The 15,882-nt window shown below is 51.7% G+C and overlaps 2 protein-coding genes and 1 long non-coding RNA gene across 5 annotated transcripts in view; 1 reads left to right on the top strand and 2 right to left on the bottom strand.

Annotated features, from left to right (window-relative positions):
* The window catches only part of SIN3B (SIN3 transcription regulator family member B), a 40,763-nt gene extending 39,411 nt beyond the window's left edge, over nucleotides 1-1,352 (bottom strand). For both annotated transcript variants that reach the window (XR_011530521.1, XM_070587338.1), the window contains exons 1-2: nucleotides 1,199-1,352; nucleotides 847-953 (exon numbers count right to left, since the gene is read on the bottom strand). Coding sequence is in view for 1 of the 2 variants with exons in the window: in XM_070587338.1 (XP_070443439.1) it covers nucleotides 847-953; nucleotides 1,199-1,306 (215 nt within the window). In the remaining variant the exon portion in view is untranslated. The remainder of the gene's footprint in view (nucleotides 1-846; nucleotides 954-1,198) is intronic.
* Nucleotides 1,353-3,685: 2,333 nt separating this feature from the next.
* On the top strand, nucleotides 3,686-7,648 carry LOC139077897 (uncharacterized). 2 transcript variants are annotated; one of them, XR_011530523.1, is made up of 4 exons: nucleotides 3,686-5,105; nucleotides 5,436-6,057; nucleotides 7,191-7,263; nucleotides 7,364-7,648. It is a non-coding gene; the product is annotated as an uncharacterized lncRNA (long non-coding RNA). The 2 variants fall into 2 exon arrangements; XR_011530522.1 differs by having other exon boundaries at nucleotides 3,692-6,057.
* A 385-nt stretch (nucleotides 7,649-8,033) lies between these two features.
* NWD1 (NACHT and WD repeat domain containing 1) overlaps nucleotides 8,034-15,882 on the bottom strand; it is an 80,034-nt gene continuing 72,185 nt past the window's right edge. Inside the window, exons 18-21 of the mRNA XM_070587336.1 lie at nucleotides 15,411-15,687; nucleotides 13,259-13,809; nucleotides 11,423-11,528; nucleotides 8,034-9,832 (exon numbers count right to left, since the gene is read on the bottom strand). Of these exons, the coding sequence (XP_070443437.1) occupies nucleotides 9,531-9,832; nucleotides 11,423-11,528; nucleotides 13,259-13,809; nucleotides 15,411-15,687 (1,236 nt within the window). The 3' untranslated portion in view covers nucleotides 8,034-9,530. The remainder of the gene's footprint in view (nucleotides 9,833-11,422; nucleotides 11,529-13,258; nucleotides 13,810-15,410; nucleotides 15,688-15,882) is intronic.

Raw genomic sequence — 15,882 nt, 5'->3', positions numbered from 1 at the left:
CATAAAGACCAAAGGTCCTGCAAGTGTGGGTGTCTCCCTCATGGCTGCAGTCAAGGCTCAAGGCCTTAGCATCCCACCTGTGGAAGGAAACCTGCCCATCCCTGCCCCATTTCCTCAGAGGGGGCAGGAGCATGGTGGGGATGTGACAGTGGAGAATCTAGAGTCAGAGGGCCTGAGTTCCAGTCCTGCCTTTGCCCCTAAGGTGGGTCTGGGCAAGCCCCCCGCCTACTCGAAGCCTCACTGAGCCTCCTGTCAAACAAGGGCATGATCATGAGCTCCCCCATCTATCTCTAACCCTCCTGATTCTGCGCCCACAAAAAACAGCCAATGTGCTTTCAATCCTTTCTGTGTGCCAGGTCCCTCACCAGGCATATTTTGCACATGACTTGAAGCTGGGCTGAGAGGAGGGTGAGCCCAGGGAGGCACTCACCTCAGGGATAAGATTTGAGGGGGAGAGGGTGCCAAAACATTCAGTAAACAAGATAAATAACATTTTGTCACAGTGCTTGAAAAAAAAAATCAAAATTAACTTAAAAAAATCCTTAATGAACAAAATTCATTTGAAAACCAACATTTTGAGTTAAAGACAGGATCCGACCCTGCGGTTGAGGGACTCGCCTCGCTCTCCTCTCCCCGATCCCTGTCCTCGTTCCAGGAAGGCCCACAACAGCTCCACAAGGGGGGACTCTCCAATCCCGCCTTTTAGAAGAAGGAACGGAGGCTCCGAGACGTTCGACGACCTGCACAAGGTCACTCGGCCTGGGGGCGGCGGGGCTGGGGGCTCCCACCCGGCTGGGCCCGCCTGCGGCCCAGGGCGGCCCCTCGGGGAGGGGGCCCCGCGGGTACCTCTGGCTTTTGAACTCCTTCATGATCTCCAGGAAGCCGTTGTAAGTGGCAGGGTCGCTGCCAAAGCGGATCTTCACCTGGTCCAGGTAGGTGAGGGCGTCCTCCACCTGCAGGGAGGGGGAGGGTCGCGGTGGGCCGCGGTCGGCGGAGGACGGGTCGGGGGTCCCTGCCGGGGAGGGGGTGGGGCCGCGGCTCGGAGGGCCCGAGGTGAGAGGTCGAGTGTCGGGGGTCCGGGGTCCCGGGCTGCGCGGAGAGGAGGCCGAGACGGGGCCGGGCGGGGCTCGGGTGGGGAGCGCAGGCCTGCGGGGGCCAGACAACGGGGTCCCCGAGGGAGGGCGGGGGCGCCACTCACGTGCACCGGCAGCTTCTCGTGGCTCGCGGAGCCCGAGCGACCCCAGCGGGCGCCGCTCAGCCCCCGGCCCGCGGGGCCCCCGCCGCCGCCACCGCCAGCGTGCGCCATGTTGGAAGTCGGAGCCGCGGCCCGCCCCGCCCCCCCCCCGAGAGCCGGCCGCGCACGCGCAGGCTCCACCCTGGAGGCGGGGCTTGCCTACGTCAAGGAGGGGGCGGGGCTGCTGAGGGCCTCTCTCTGGGATCTTGTCCCTAAGGCTGAAATCCTAACCAACACAGTACGTACTTTATGTAGCACAGGTCGGCAAACCAAGACCTGCTTCTGCGTTTGTCCCGCCCCGCAAGCAGGCTCGGAAGGACTTTTATAATTTTTTTAAGTTGGAAAAAGTCCAAGAGAGGAGACTATTTCGTGACACGTGAAAATTCTATGACATTCAAATTTCAGTGTCTGTAAAATAAAGTTTTATTGGCACACAGGCACGCCCACTCGTTTACATGCCATCGTCTCTGGCTGCTTTTCGGCTGTGACAGCAGGATGAGCAGCTGCAACAGATCCTAAGATCTGCAGAGCCTGATATATTTACTAAACAATGTTTGTGGACCTCTCCTTTCTAGGGTTGGTGTGACAACCGGGTATGGGCGCACAGCATCATAACTCAGGGCCCTGCCCAGTGAATTTTTGCTAAATGGCTCTTGACTTAGTGCTGCCCTTCTACCTTCACCTCCCTAGTCCTGTCCCCACCTCTTCCCAACTAGACCAGTTCAGGAGCCTCTTATCCAGTTTTCCCAGCCCCGGTGCTCTCAAGAGCTGAGATGGGTCCACAGCTGCTTCCAAACCTCCAAGGTTTTCCTATTTCTTGTGAGAGAAATCTAAGCACCTACATGCAGCGCTGAAGGCCATAAGAACCTAGCCCTTGCGAATTTTTTCTTGCAGAATTTTCCACCCACGCAAGCTGCCCTCTGTCTGTGCAGAACCTCCTGCCAGTGCCTGCCCAGCCTGGCTGCTCCCTGGTCCCATGCTTCAGCACATACCATTTCCTTTGCCCTCTTCTGTCTCTTCATCACCCAGAAAATACCTACGCATACTTCAAAACACAACTCAAATGTCCCCACCTTCAGGAAGCTACCCTCCCCCTGCCCCGCCCTCCCATAGTTCCTTGTACATCATCTGCGTTTTGTGCTTCATTTCTAACACAAATCCCTGACACGGAGCCACATCAATGAGCATTTATTAAATGAATGAACATTCAATCAATGACCAAAGGGCATCTTTTTATATGTGAAGAGGTACGGGAAAGCTGAGAATACATTGGCAATGAATGATCATCTGCCAGGCACTGTGCTAGGTTTCAGGAATAGAATCGTAACCAAGACTGACAAGGCTGTTGCCCTCATAGAAGGGTAGGAATCAAACAATCACACACACAGATGTAAAGTTTCAGCTGGAACAGACACTTCGAAGAGAAGGTACAAGTGTAACAGTTACTCTGGCTGTATGACAAACCACCCCAAGATTTAGAGGCTTAGAATGACAACAACATTTATCTTGCTCCCCAATCTGGAATTTGGGCAGGCTTGGCAGGGAGAGCTCATCCCTGGCCCCTTGGTGTCAGCTGGGTGGCTGGAAGGCTGGGTCTGGAATCCCCTGAAGGTTTACTCGCTCACGTATCTGTCAGTTGCTGCTGGCAGTAGGCTGAGACCCGTGCTGGGGCTGGTGCCAGGAACACCTACATGTGCCCTCCTCATGCAGCCTGAGCTTCCTCCCCACATAGCCGCTGGGTTCCGAGAACAATCGTCTGAGAGGAGTGAGTGAGCCAGGTAGAAGCCGTATTGCCTTTTCTGATCCAGCCTCAGAAGTCACACAGAATCATCTCCATTTCAGTCTTTGCATAGTGGCCGTTCCAAGTCCCTCCCAAGTTCAAGAGGAGGGTAGACAGACTCTAGAACCTGGGGAATGGCCAGGTTCTGGAATAGCATGGGGGACAGGAAATATTGCCATGACCATTTTTGGAAAATAGCACCTGCTACCAGGGGGACTTAACTCAGTCTAGCAGGGTTGAGGAAGGCTTCCTGGAGGAGGTGGCATTCTAGCTGAGATCTGAAGGATGAGTAGACATTCACCATGAGAAAAGTCAGAGGGAACAGCTGTGCAAAGGCCCTCGGGAGGGAGTTTGGCACATGTGAATAACTTTTTTAAAAAGACCAGTGTTCTCAGACTGCAGAGGAACGGGAGGGGGAGAGAGGGTGCAGGATAAACGTGGAGAGGCCAGAGAGGGCAGCCCACTCATCCTTCTGGGATGAGTTAAGGTTTTTGGTCTTGGCATTTAGCGCTGGTAGAAACCGCACGGTTTTTATGCAAGGAGCTGCTTAAGCAGCTTTGACTTTGGAAGCCAACGCCCGGCTGCTCTGCAGGGAGGTGATTGGAGGGGAGCGGGAGATGGGGGGTGGGGTGGGGAGGCCGTTCATTGTTCAGGCAAAGGATGATGGTGGCTTAGACCAGGAAGGGAGAGTGGAGGGGATGGAAGGGAGCGATATTTAGAAGGTAAAGCAGAAAGGATGTGGCGCTGGGTGAATGTGGGGGGTGAGGGGAAGGAAGCATGGAGGACACATGGCTCCCGGCCCAGAAAGGAATTTGGCTCAGTTGCAGGGCTTTCCTGTATGAGCAGCAGCTAAGGCGACCTGAACCCTTGGCGGCCGCCAGACGTCTGGACAGTCTGTTCACACCAACTCTGCCTGGCAACCTATCGGTCACTGTCCTCGAGGACCAAAGGCCTGCGTGGGCTTCTGACATGCTGACGGGGTCCTCTCACGATGCCCCCCCTTCCCCAAGGAGTGTGGATTCTGTTCAAATTTCAAGGATCACTTTCAGTTTTTCATAATTTCCATAGATTTCATATGGTCAAATGAAGCCCTTACTCGTTTGGAGAACAGGAAACCACAAGCCAGTTCCACCTTGGGCACGAGTGTATATGCATGTGTATATGTGTGTGTGTGTGTGCACATATGTGTGTGTGTTCAACATGTGGACAATAGTACACATACATTTTTCATTCTTATTTCATTCATTATAAGGCATAAAAAGTTACTAAGTTGGATTTTTTCTTTACTATCCTCATCCACATAGATTAAATTGAACACCTTAGAGTTGACAGTTTAGATAGACGAAGCTGGAACACAAATTCCTGACCGTTTTGCAAATTGAATGGAATTAAGCTAAGACTCATAGGTAGGTCTTTCATTGGACACTGTTTCAGCAAGGTCAGAAAGAGAAGATTGAAAGATCCTATTTTGAACTAATCTAAGTCTTTCCAGGTGTCAAGCTTTATGACCAGAATCTCTAAGCCCAGAGTCACGTGTTGTGACAGAATTCTGAGATGGGCCCTGAGAGTCCCGCCCCTAGTGTGTGCCGGGCCCCTTCCTGGACCATGGGCAGGACCCGTGAGCATGATGGTTGTCACTCCTGAGATTAGGTTATGCCCCATGGCAAAGGCGAAGGGATTTTGCAGGTGTATTTAAGGTCCCAAATGAGTTGATTTTGAGTTTATGGGAAGCGAGATTATTCTGGATGGGCCTGACGTAATCAGGGGCACCCTTTAAAAGCCAGTCTGGAGGTCAGCGCCTCGCAGCAATAGAGGGATGCGCCCCTGCTGGCCTGGAAGAAGGAAACAGCCGCATTGTGAAATGCCTATGAGGAGGGGTGGCCTGGGAGCTGAGGTTCCCAGCCCTACAGCTGCGAGGAGCTCAGTTCTGCCACCTGCCTGAGGGAGCGTGGAAGGGGGTTCTGAGCCTCTCGGGGAGATGCCAGCCCGCTGACACTTTGTGAGCCCCTGCAGAGAGAACCCAGCCACACTGAGGCTGGACTCCTGACCCACGGAAACTGCGGGCTAATAACTAGCTGTTATTTTCAGCTGGTAAGTGTGTGGCTATCTGTTTTGCAGCAATAGACGACTAAGCCTCCTAGCAAGCAGCCTCATCCCCAGGGCTCTGCTCTGATTCTCATGTCTCCACGCAGGTTCACCGGGTGACTAACGTGCCGCCTGCGGTGGGGAGGCTGTGTGTGTTGAGGCAGGGGCGTGTGGGAAATCCGTACTACGTACTGTGGGGCTTTGGGGAGAAGAAGGGAAAAAAATCTTTACCCTGAATCTAATCAAGCCTTAAGACCAGGGCCGGCTTGCTTCTCTGTCAAGTGCCAAATTGTAAATATTTTTGGCTCTGGAGCCATGCATTCTCTGTCGCTGCAGGATGAAAACAGCCTTGGGCAATATGTGAATGAACGGACGTGGCTGCGTTCCAATAAGATGGACGTGCAGACCAGGCGGCGGGCCTGCAGTTCCCGCTCCAGGACAGAAGACTAAAGAGATAAAACAACCAAATCTTGATTGGATCCTAGTTTGAAAGAAACAGCTATAAAAGGTGTTTTGGGCTAATTAGGAAAATTAGGGATGCCTATTAAATACCGATATTAAATAACAACTGTTAGTTTGCGTAGGTGTGTGTGGTTACGTAGGAGAATGACCTGGTTCCTAAGAGACTCATCCTGAAGTACTTGGGGGCTGAGGTGTCTTGGTGTGACCAGCGCTGGAAGTGGATGAGGACAGCGAGGGAAGTTTCTGCAAGAGCAGGGTCAGGTCCCGTTTTTGTTTAAAATGTTAGCATTTTGTTCATCATGGATTTTTTATTCATTTTGATTGCCTTAAAAATATGGTAATAAAATATTATTTATCCTGATTGCTGAGGTTTTGGGTGCCCTTCTAACCTTTGTGCCCAGAGGACTACCTCCCTCCCGTCACCCTAGCCCGGGCCTCACTTTGAAAGGGTCTAGCAGACGATTGACAGCGATACGACAATCCTGGAACCTTGGTGGTGAGTAAATGCGTGTTCATTCTCCCCAGATTGCAACTCTGCTGTAGCTTTGAACATTTTCAAGTTGAGATAAGTAATAAAAACTGTTTAGACTGTTAAAATAAAGTGAATTTAAAAATAAATAAATTTTAAAAAGAAACCAAACTCACAGATACAGAGAACAGGTTGGTGGTTGACAGAGGCGGAGGGGGAGGGTAGGTGAAATGGGAAAAGGGGTCAAAAGGCAAAAACTTCCAGTTTTAAAATAAATAAGTCCTGGGGATGCAACGTACAGCACGGCGACTGCAGTTAACAACACTGTACTGTGTATTTGAAAGTTGCTAAGAGAGTAGATCTTAAAAGTTCTCATCACAAGAGAAAAACATCTGTAACTATGTCTGGTGATGGATGGTACCTGTGGTGATCATGTCACAATCTACACAAACAGTGAATTGTTATGCTGTCCGCCTGAAACTACTGTAATGTGTCAATTATACCTCAATTTAAAAAAAGCCTCGGGGCCAGTTAAGTTCACACGTAGGGGCTGGCTCTGTGGCCGAGTGGTTAAGTTCACGTGCTCCGCTGCGGCGGCCCAGGGTTTTGCCTGTTTGGATCCTGGGCATGGACATGGCACCGCTCATCAGGCCACGCTGAGGCGGCATCCCACATCCCACAACTAGAAGGACCTGCAACTAAGATATACAACCGTGTATGGGGGCAGGGGGAGGGGGTTGGGAAATAAAGCAGAAAAAAAAAAAAGATTGGCAACAGTTGTTAGCCCAGGTGCCAATCCTTAAAAAAAAAAAAGGAAGATTGGCGACAGTTGTTAGCCTAGGTGCCAATCTTTAAAAGAAAAAAAAAAAAGTTCACATGTTCCACTTCGGTGGCCCTGGGTTCACCAGTTTGGATTCCGGGTGTGGACATGGCACCACTTGTCAAGCCATGCTGCGGTAGGTGTCCCACATGTAAAGTAGAGGAAGACGGGCACGGATGTTAGCTCAGGGCCAGTCTTCCTCAGCAAAAAGAGGAGGATTGGCAGCAGATGTTAGCTCAGGGCTGACAAATAAAAATGGCAAGCAATAGGATATATTGGAGTATATGAGGAAGCCATTTGGTATAAACCTAATTCGGCCTGACTTTGTTTTTTCCAAAAGGACCTGACTGTGGCTGTTGAGCATGCGTTGTATATACATTCCCTATGGCAAGAACAAAGGCCCTGAGATAAAGGTGCAACTTCCCTCCCCCTCCCAACCTTGGCATTTCCTTAGGGATAAACATCTTTCCTTAGGCTAGGAACTGATTGCTGCACTCACCTTTGACCACCCAGCTCACCTGTGACCACCCAGCCTGAGACAACAGACTGCCACCCTGCTGTGTTCACCAAGACAGAAGACCTACCTGCTGTTTCCATCAATCGCTGTGCCCACAGAGCAGTCTCGCAACTATTGTAAAAGGGACATTTCAATCCTATGTGAAACATCCTCTCTGGGGGGATATAACCACTCTGTGCACCCCACTTCTTTGGTGCCCTTTCTTTCTTCAGGAAGAAAGGCCCCGGGCCATGGTCCTCAGATTTGAGCTCAGAATAAACTCTCCCAAATTTTCATTACTAGATTGGTTATGGATTATTTTCGTCGACAGGGCTAATCTTCCTCAAAAGAAAAAAAGTCTCTAGAATTTAACATAAATTAATTCCTGCTGCAACAAGAGGGGCTGTATATTCCAATTGTCTTGGGACAGTCCAGTTTATTTCAGTTGTCTGGGAGTTTAGTGAGCCCTTTCACTCTCAAAAAGTGTCCCAGTTTGGTGACCTGGTCCTGCTTAGCTGTAAGTGAGCAAGGTGGGGACTGTAATGGCCACACTGTCACCCCAGCTCCGCCACAGCTGGGAGACCTCAGACAAGTCCTTTCTCCTCAAAGTCCAGTGCTCCACAAACATTCATAGCAACCAAACTCTTTCTCAAATAAAAGCTCACTGCAAAAAAATGCAACATAAGCGACAATTCAGAACAGCATTTTATTAGTAAAAATTCTTTTCCTATATTCAAATTAGTATTTACACACAAAGCATTTGATTCTCCCTGAGGCTGTTGAGATGGACACATACATTTTCAACCAGAAGTTGTAGCTAAGATCTCACTCTGTCACAACATCCCCTTTATTTCTGTGCTGGGCGAAATCCTGATCCGCAGAGGAGTGTGGCAAGGAGCAGCTCTCTCTTCAGGGCTCCCTCGCAATCTAAGTTAGATGCAGATGGCAGGAGAATCCTAAGTTAGTGACTGCCAACACCTTAAAACCTGCTACCCGACGCACCTGAGCACACATTTTAAAATTACAATTTAAAGTATTTTTTAAAAGTGTGATTTGATGCTAACATTTGCAGAACTGCCGAAGCCGTCCTTGGAACCCTGGTTTGGGAAACGACTGAGTGAGCTGGTCCGCAGTGTCGCATCCAGCTCAAGAGCTCCTGGTTGAAAGGTTACCTTTTCTGAAACTCCAAATCCAGTGAAAGGAAAAAAGAATAGCACCCTGAAGGTTTAGGTTCTCCCATCCTAGAGCAGAAGCGCCAGAAGCAAGTGTCGCTTTGAGAAAGCTGCGGGCGAAGGAGAAAGACCCGCTCCAGTGGAGTGGAAACCGTTTGACTGTGGAACTTGCTCAAGACAGAGACGGTCCAAAAGCACGGCCGTGAGATGCTGCCAGCTCTTTCCATCTGCTTCCAAGAGCCTCCAGTTTTTAAGACAAAAAAGCATCTTTAAACACAAAGCCTGGGAGCCAGGGAGGATGGATAAAGAACTACAATAGGTTTATTGTTCTAATGCCAGCTTGGGTCGCGAAGTCAGCTCGCGAACTAGAGACGCACAGGCCAAACGTGCCTGGGGATGTAAATTCGGGCCAATCGCCAAGTTTTAAAAATGGGAACATTTTGCATAAAAGTCTGGAATCCTGGCTTTGCTTACGACAGGAAGGCACCGGCACCAGTGGGCTGCCTTCCCCACGGCAATTCTGGGGTAGGGTCCGGGCGCCCATGCCCACCCAAGACAGAGCCCCTCACTGGCCCCTTCTCAGTCCACATAGTTGGGTGGTATTGACTTCATCCTCAGCCCTGGTGGGCACTGAGTCAGGCCAGCCAATCAGCTCACTGCATTCTCCCAGAGAACCATGGCATTGCATTTGGTTCTGGGATGGGTGTGTGAGCCAAGTGGGGCCAATAGATTTGCGGCCAGGACTTTGGTTCAAACTGTTGGGAAAGGAAGCTCTCTTTTCTACTGATCTTGGAGATGGCAGCATATTGGCCACCAAGTTGCTAACCAGGGGGTGGCAGGTCTGTGAATGGAGCCCACAAGGAGGAGAGAGGAATAGAAAGATGGTGAGAAGCAGGGTCTGGGTCACAGAATCGGAGCCCTTGGGTCCAGATATGCATATCAGCACGGACACTGTCCGCCTCAGCCAGATGGGACAGGCTAACTCACCAGAGACCCGTGCCCTGCGGGGTTTCTACACTATCAGGCAGACTTGTGAGCGTTTGTTTGATTTGGACTGGTTTCCCTGCGCACTCCCTGATCCCGAGTCCTGGAGCGCTCCTGCAGCAGCAGCCAGCTCTCCTCTCTGCCTGGATTTGACCATCCACACGGCCTTCTTGAAGTTCCTGAGAGGGTCCTGCTGCGAGGCCCTTGAGGAAGGGCACTGGAACCGCTCACGGATGAGATAGCCGTGTCTGGCAGGGGCAATGAAGCCATCGGAAGTGGGGATGATTCTGTTCACCACGGCATGGACAAACTGGACAGCCAGGAGAGCGCCTGTGGGGAGTGGGGGGCAGGGCACAGATGAGAAAACAGGGGCCGCAGAGACCCAATCTCACACATTCAGCAGTTGGCTGCATGGGGTGAGATCTGTGCTACACCCTTTACTATCTGAGGCATGACATGCAGCCTCTCGGAGCCCCTCTTGCTTCATCTGCAATGCGGGGATGCTAACAGCACCTGCCTCTTGAGGAGAGTTCTGAAGATGTGAAGAAGTCATGCATGTCAGGTGCTTAGTACCAGTTTTAGCCCAGAGTGAGCTCAGTAAATATTACGATTATTGGAGGAAGGATAGCAAGGGAGGCTGTGAACCTGCCAAGGATGGGCCTTTAAGGCCACAATCCACAGCCCGCAGCTTCTGAGCCATCTGCGACTTGCGCCGGGTATCTTTGCTACACTGTATCAGATTGCCCTGTATTTGACTACAGTGTATTAGGTTACAATGATTGATTGCAGTGTATTCAACTCTACGAGATATTCCTTCAGCCAATTACTTGCTTTGTGACCTTGGAAAAGTCCCTTAACCTCTCTGAACTGCATCTTCTTCATTTGTCAAATGGGGATAGCAATGGCCTCTGCCCCCTGACCAGTGCCGTAAGGGTTCCCTTCTCTATAGGAGACAGTGTGGGAAGGTAACAAAGATGAGCATGGGGACCAGGCAGACCTGCTTCAAATCACAGCCTACTAATTGCTCACTGTATGACCTTGGGCAAGTCACTGTCTCTCAGAGCCTCAGTTTTTGCTCTGTAAAATGGGGCGGCTATTGAGAGAATTAAACAGCTCCGTGACAGCACCTCATACACAAGAAATGTTAACTGTTGTTAATATGCACTTAGTGTAACATTGAACAGACCAAGAGGCATGGGGCGTTCAAAGCAGTTTGTCCTAAACAGGCTGGCTCTAACATTTACGGGGTCTGGGGCAAGAGAATGAGTCAAGGCCCAGATCCTATCAGACACAATATGTAAATGTTGCAAATCTAGCTAATAAACTATTAAATGAAATATGCTCTAGCCTCCCACATTGAGGGATGTACCTTCAGAACCACTTGGAAGGTTAGGTTTGGGCTGGGAATTCTTGGGATCCTCAGTTCCGTGCTGGAATGTAACGGTGTAGGAGGGCCAGCCCCCAGCTGTTTGTGGCTTGCCCTCCTTCTCTTCCCACACCCAGCTCCATCCTATCCCCCCCTAGGGACCTCACACATATATGTGTGACCCCCCACCCAGCTCACACATCCAGACTCTACGCACACCACCCACGGCCCCACCCTGAGCCGAGGGGTGCACACACGGGGGGCAGAGTCCACCCTCAGAAAGATGGCCCTGGGGAAAAGGTCTGCACTTGCCCTAAAGATGGCCCAAGGCCAGGTGGGGCGGGGGTTCTGGAGTTCTAGGTGCCCAGATAGTGGGTCTGGAGGAGAAGGTGTAGCTCCAGGTGGGCCTGTCCCCTTGGCCTGGGGACACCTCCCTAAGTGGAGGGGCCCAGCTCGAGGAAGCCAGAGCGGGGCCCTCTACTGCTGGGGACCCAGGACAGGCCCTTCTTCTCCAGATGTAACCCTAGTCCTTCCGTCAAAGCAAAATGACTCACCATCCAGCACACTCCAGACAATCACGGAGCGATCCTTCAAGCCGACAAACACATACTTGTCATCCTTGGAGAAGCAGGCACACTGGACGCCTTGGCAGTAAGAATTCTGTTGAAAAAGACAATGTGATCTCAATTTCAGACTGAAAGACCCCCAAGAGACCAACCCCAAGGCAGGCATATGGGAAGCCAGGCTCCTAAGCGCCCCATGGGGGTGAATCCGACAAAAACCTGGAGAGATGGGTAGCATCGATATTCCCAGGACCAAACCTCCTCACAGCGGTCAGACTGAGAGGGTTAGTGACAGTCTGCGCTGGGGAGCAGGAGGCAGAGGGTTTAATTTCTTAAAGAACCTTAGTTACACAAATATTAGCCACAATTCTATCTAATTAAACTGTGTGCCAAATGCAATATGGGGTCCTGGATTGAATCTTAGAACATAAAAAGGGGATTCGTTGAAAAATCTATGACCCCAATAAGTTGATAGTTTAGTTAATAATATCATTCCCACATTAATTTCTTAGTTTTGACAAAGGCACTCCAGTCACATAAGATGTTGACACGGGAGGAAGTGGATGAGGCGTAGGCAGACGGGAACCTTTGTACTGTCTTCACAACTTGTCTGTAAATCTAAAATCCTTCTAAAATTGTTTATTTAAAAACAAAGTCAAAAATCTAGGTGAATTTAACTGCTGTGTGACATTTCCCATCTCAACGAGGCAAAAGATTACTGGCATCCCAGTCTTGTCGTGGCTTCATGAAACAAGTCAGGTGGGACAAAGGCCTTTTAAGATGAAACCACACCCACTCCACTCTCTTAGTCACAAGGTCCTCTCCCTGTGTTTATTAACAATTTGTACGTCTTGCAACCTGAGGTACGGCCTCTGTTCTCCATCTGAAAAACTGGGATAATAACACTGAGCTTCACAAGATCGTTGTGAGGGTCAAATTATAGAATGATATTTTAATATGCATATTTTAATGTAATATGAATGTATTACATTTAAATATGTGATATAGCTCTTAATTTTGATACAAAAATTATAATCGCTTCTTAAGAGATGGACAGTGCAAACTTTTAGACTTCCTATGTAAAAGAGTTGCCAGTTTCCCTCTTCAGAGCATTCGAAGCTGCTCTTCCTTCTGCCTAGAATGCTGTTCCACCAGACTTATTTAACCTTCTTAAATAGCAGCCCTTGCCACTCTCTACCCCCTTGACCTGGCCCTATTTTTTCTTCAAAGCCCTGTTGCTCCCCACCCCGTCATGTATCTGCTGTTTTACTTTTATTTCGAATTTATCAAGCACAGAGGATATGTCGAGAGCTCTCCTAGGGACGGGGCCACCTCAGGGGGCAGAACACCGAAAGTCCTGCCCTCATGGAGCTCTCAGTGTCTCCCCCGGGAACGTGGCTCCCAGAGGCGGGACAGTGTCTGTCCCGGTCACGGCCACTTCCTCGGCGCTGGGGAGGGGCCTGGCATAGGTCAGGCGAACAGTTTGGGTGAGAGAATGGCGCAGGGGGATCAGGGCGAGGAGAGGGGGGCAGGGCAGGGCCAGTGCAGGACTGAGCCTGTCTCTATTTCAGATGCGGATATTTTGTTCTCCATGGATTTTTGCATTGGTTTTGATTTTTTTAAGCATCGCATTAAAATGTTGTTTGTCCTGATTGCCGAGTTTTTTGGCAGCCCCTGAAACTCTGCACCCAAGGCGAGTGCGTCTCACTCGCCTCACCCCAGTCCCTACCCAGGTCGGTGGCAGGTGGTGTGCACTTAATAAATGGCGCCTGTCCTGGGTTTCTAATGCTGGGACCTGGCACGCATGTGGTGTGGCCGGCCACGCACCGTGTAGCTCATCTCGAACTTCCCCTTGCAGGCCTGCAGGTCCCAGAGACACAGCAGCGCTTCCTCGCACCCGCTGACTGCCAGCTGCCCCTTGTGGCTGACCTCCACGCAGGCGACCCGGCTCCCATGCGCCTCCAGAGGGAACACTTTGGAAGTTGCACACTCGTAAAGGAAGAGGCCGCCGTTGGTCATGCCGTAGAGCACGCGGTAGTCGGCCAGCACGGCCACACTGGCTATGGTCTCAGGCAGCTGGGTGTAGAAGGTGTAGGTTGGCCCGCCGATGACCGGACAGGGGTCCCCGGGGCTGATGTCCAGCACCAAGACCAGGCTGTCGTAGGCGACGGCCAGGCGCTCCTCATCCTTACTCAGGGCCATGTAGTTGATGGCTTTCCCGGCCTCCGGAGGGGGGATGCACATCACGTCCTGTCTGGAATTCAGGGGGAACACCAGGACGACCCCGGAAACGAGGCCGGTGAAGAGAAGCTTGGCTTGCTCGGCGACCTCCAGGCACCTGACCTCATTGGAGGTGTCCAGGGCCTCTCGTTCCTCACCTGCCATGGGGAGAAGACCACACCAAGAAGTGATCACAGGAACGCTTGTTCCACGGTTTCTTATTTTTAAGCCTTTTTTCCATATTGCATTATCTATAATCTTGGACATGGCTATTGCGAGTTGCCCTGCTTCCACAGCTGCCCCCTAACCACCCAACTTTTAAAAATGAAAGTCGCCTCATCTCGATGCCCTGCCCGACGCCCTCGGTGACTTCCTGCGCCCTCAGAACGGAAGCGCGCCGTCCGCAGTCCTCGAGGCCTCAGGTGACCTCCCAGACCTCATCCCAAACGTTTCCTTTACAAACTTTTGGAAAAGGCCAGAGAGCAAATATTTTTGCCTTGCAGGGTGTATGCTCTCTGTCTGACCATTTGAACCTGCTGGTGCAGCCCCTAAAGCAGCCACAGACCGGGTGTAAACAAATGGGTGTGCCCGGGTCTGGCCCGCGGGCCTGAGTTTGCAGACTCAGATCTCATCCCCCACTGCGCTTCATTCTCAGTGGCCCGCTCTGCCCGCGACTATCAGGCAAGCACCTGGAGAATCGTAACCTTGTCTGACTTGCTCACTGCCAGCCCCCAGAGCCCAGCCCCGCAGCTGGCCCTAGACTGACGCCAAATCCCTGGATGCAGGAACTTGAGAGTGAATTTCTTTTCCTCTATTATTTTATCACTAACAAAGAATTTCTATATCTCCATCTCCCCACTGGGGATGGCAGCAGATACGTTGGTGACACGCCCAGACCCAAGGCTGCCCACTGCCACACTCGTCTCTCTCAATTCCTTGAGAATCGCCCTTGGGTGAAGGGCGTCCCTTATCTGGAAATGCCTGGAGGGCTGTGCCTGCCCCACAAGGACGGCACTAGGCCAATGACTGCCTGAGGTGACAGTATAAACGGCTGGCCTCCGTGCTTCAAGATGGGACAATTCTGAGGTGCAATTCATGCTCCCAGGTCCCCGTGAGGGTTGAGCCCACGTCAGGCTGAGCCCACCTCCTTGCTCTGGCCTTCCCCGCCCCAGCCTGCTCCCCCCTCTCTCTCCTTCTCCTGGGAGTGACCCCCTACACAACACTTGTGCAAATATCCCCATCATGCGCCCTGCCTCCAGGGGACCTGCACTGAAACGGGGATTGACAGCCAGACTATCAATTGCCTTATGCTAGAAATTTGTAACATCAAATCCTGTTTTCTATTAGCCACATGCGACCTGACTGGAGTTACAGGTGTGTTATGAGCCGAAAGTTTGTGTCCCCCCAGAGTCATATGTGAAAATCCTAACCCCTAGCGTGATGTATCAGGAGGTGGGGACTGTGGGGGATGGAGCCCTCGCGATGGGGTGAGTGCCCCTATGAGAGGGACATGATGCCTGCACCTCTCTCTGCTCTCGGCCATTTGAGGACACACGAGAAGATGGCCATCTGCAAACCGGGAAGCCGGCTCGCACCAGACACCCATCTGCCGGCGCCCTGATCTTGGACTCTCAGCCATCAGACCGTGAGGAACAAGTGTGTGTTGCTCAAGCTCCCCCGCAGGCTATGGCGTTTTATTATAACGCCCGACCAGACCAAGACAGGGGCTTCCATTCCGACCCACGCAAATCTTACAAACCTTCTGCCACATCCCAAACGGTGACTTTGTTTTTGTCCCCAATCTTGGGGAAGTAAACGTAGCCGCCATCGTGTGACACCGCGGTGAGGCCGGTGCGGTCCAGGAACGGCGCAGAGGCCCGTGGCTTCTGAGCGTAGCTGAGATCCCAGACTTTAAAAGATGAGGACTTCTGGGAAGCAGATGCCACCAAGGCCCCAGCCCGGGCCAGCAGGCTCACAGGGGCTCCGACGCCTTCCAGGATGTCCAGCAGGGTCCCCTGCTCTGACAGACTCCACACCTGAGGATGGAGAGCAGAGGCAGGCAGAGCTTACTTCTTACTTACATTATCGTAGCTCGGAAATGTGCTTAAGGCCATCTGTCCGCCTGCGGTGAATTCCTTCACATCTCCCCGCTCCCTCAAACTCCCCCCCACCCACCCCCCCCCCCCCCCCCCCCGCCCCTACCACGGCAGTTCTCAAAGCGTGTTCCAGGG

The sequence above is a fragment of the Equus przewalskii genome, chromosome 20 (genome assembly GCF_037783145.1).
Source record: "Equus przewalskii isolate Varuska chromosome 20, EquPr2, whole genome shotgun sequence".
NCBI classification, from domain to species: Eukaryota; Metazoa; Chordata; class Mammalia; order Perissodactyla; family Equidae; genus Equus; species Equus przewalskii.
The sequence above is the reverse complement of the archived record's forward strand: the minus strand, read 5'-3'. Positions and strand labels throughout refer to the sequence as shown.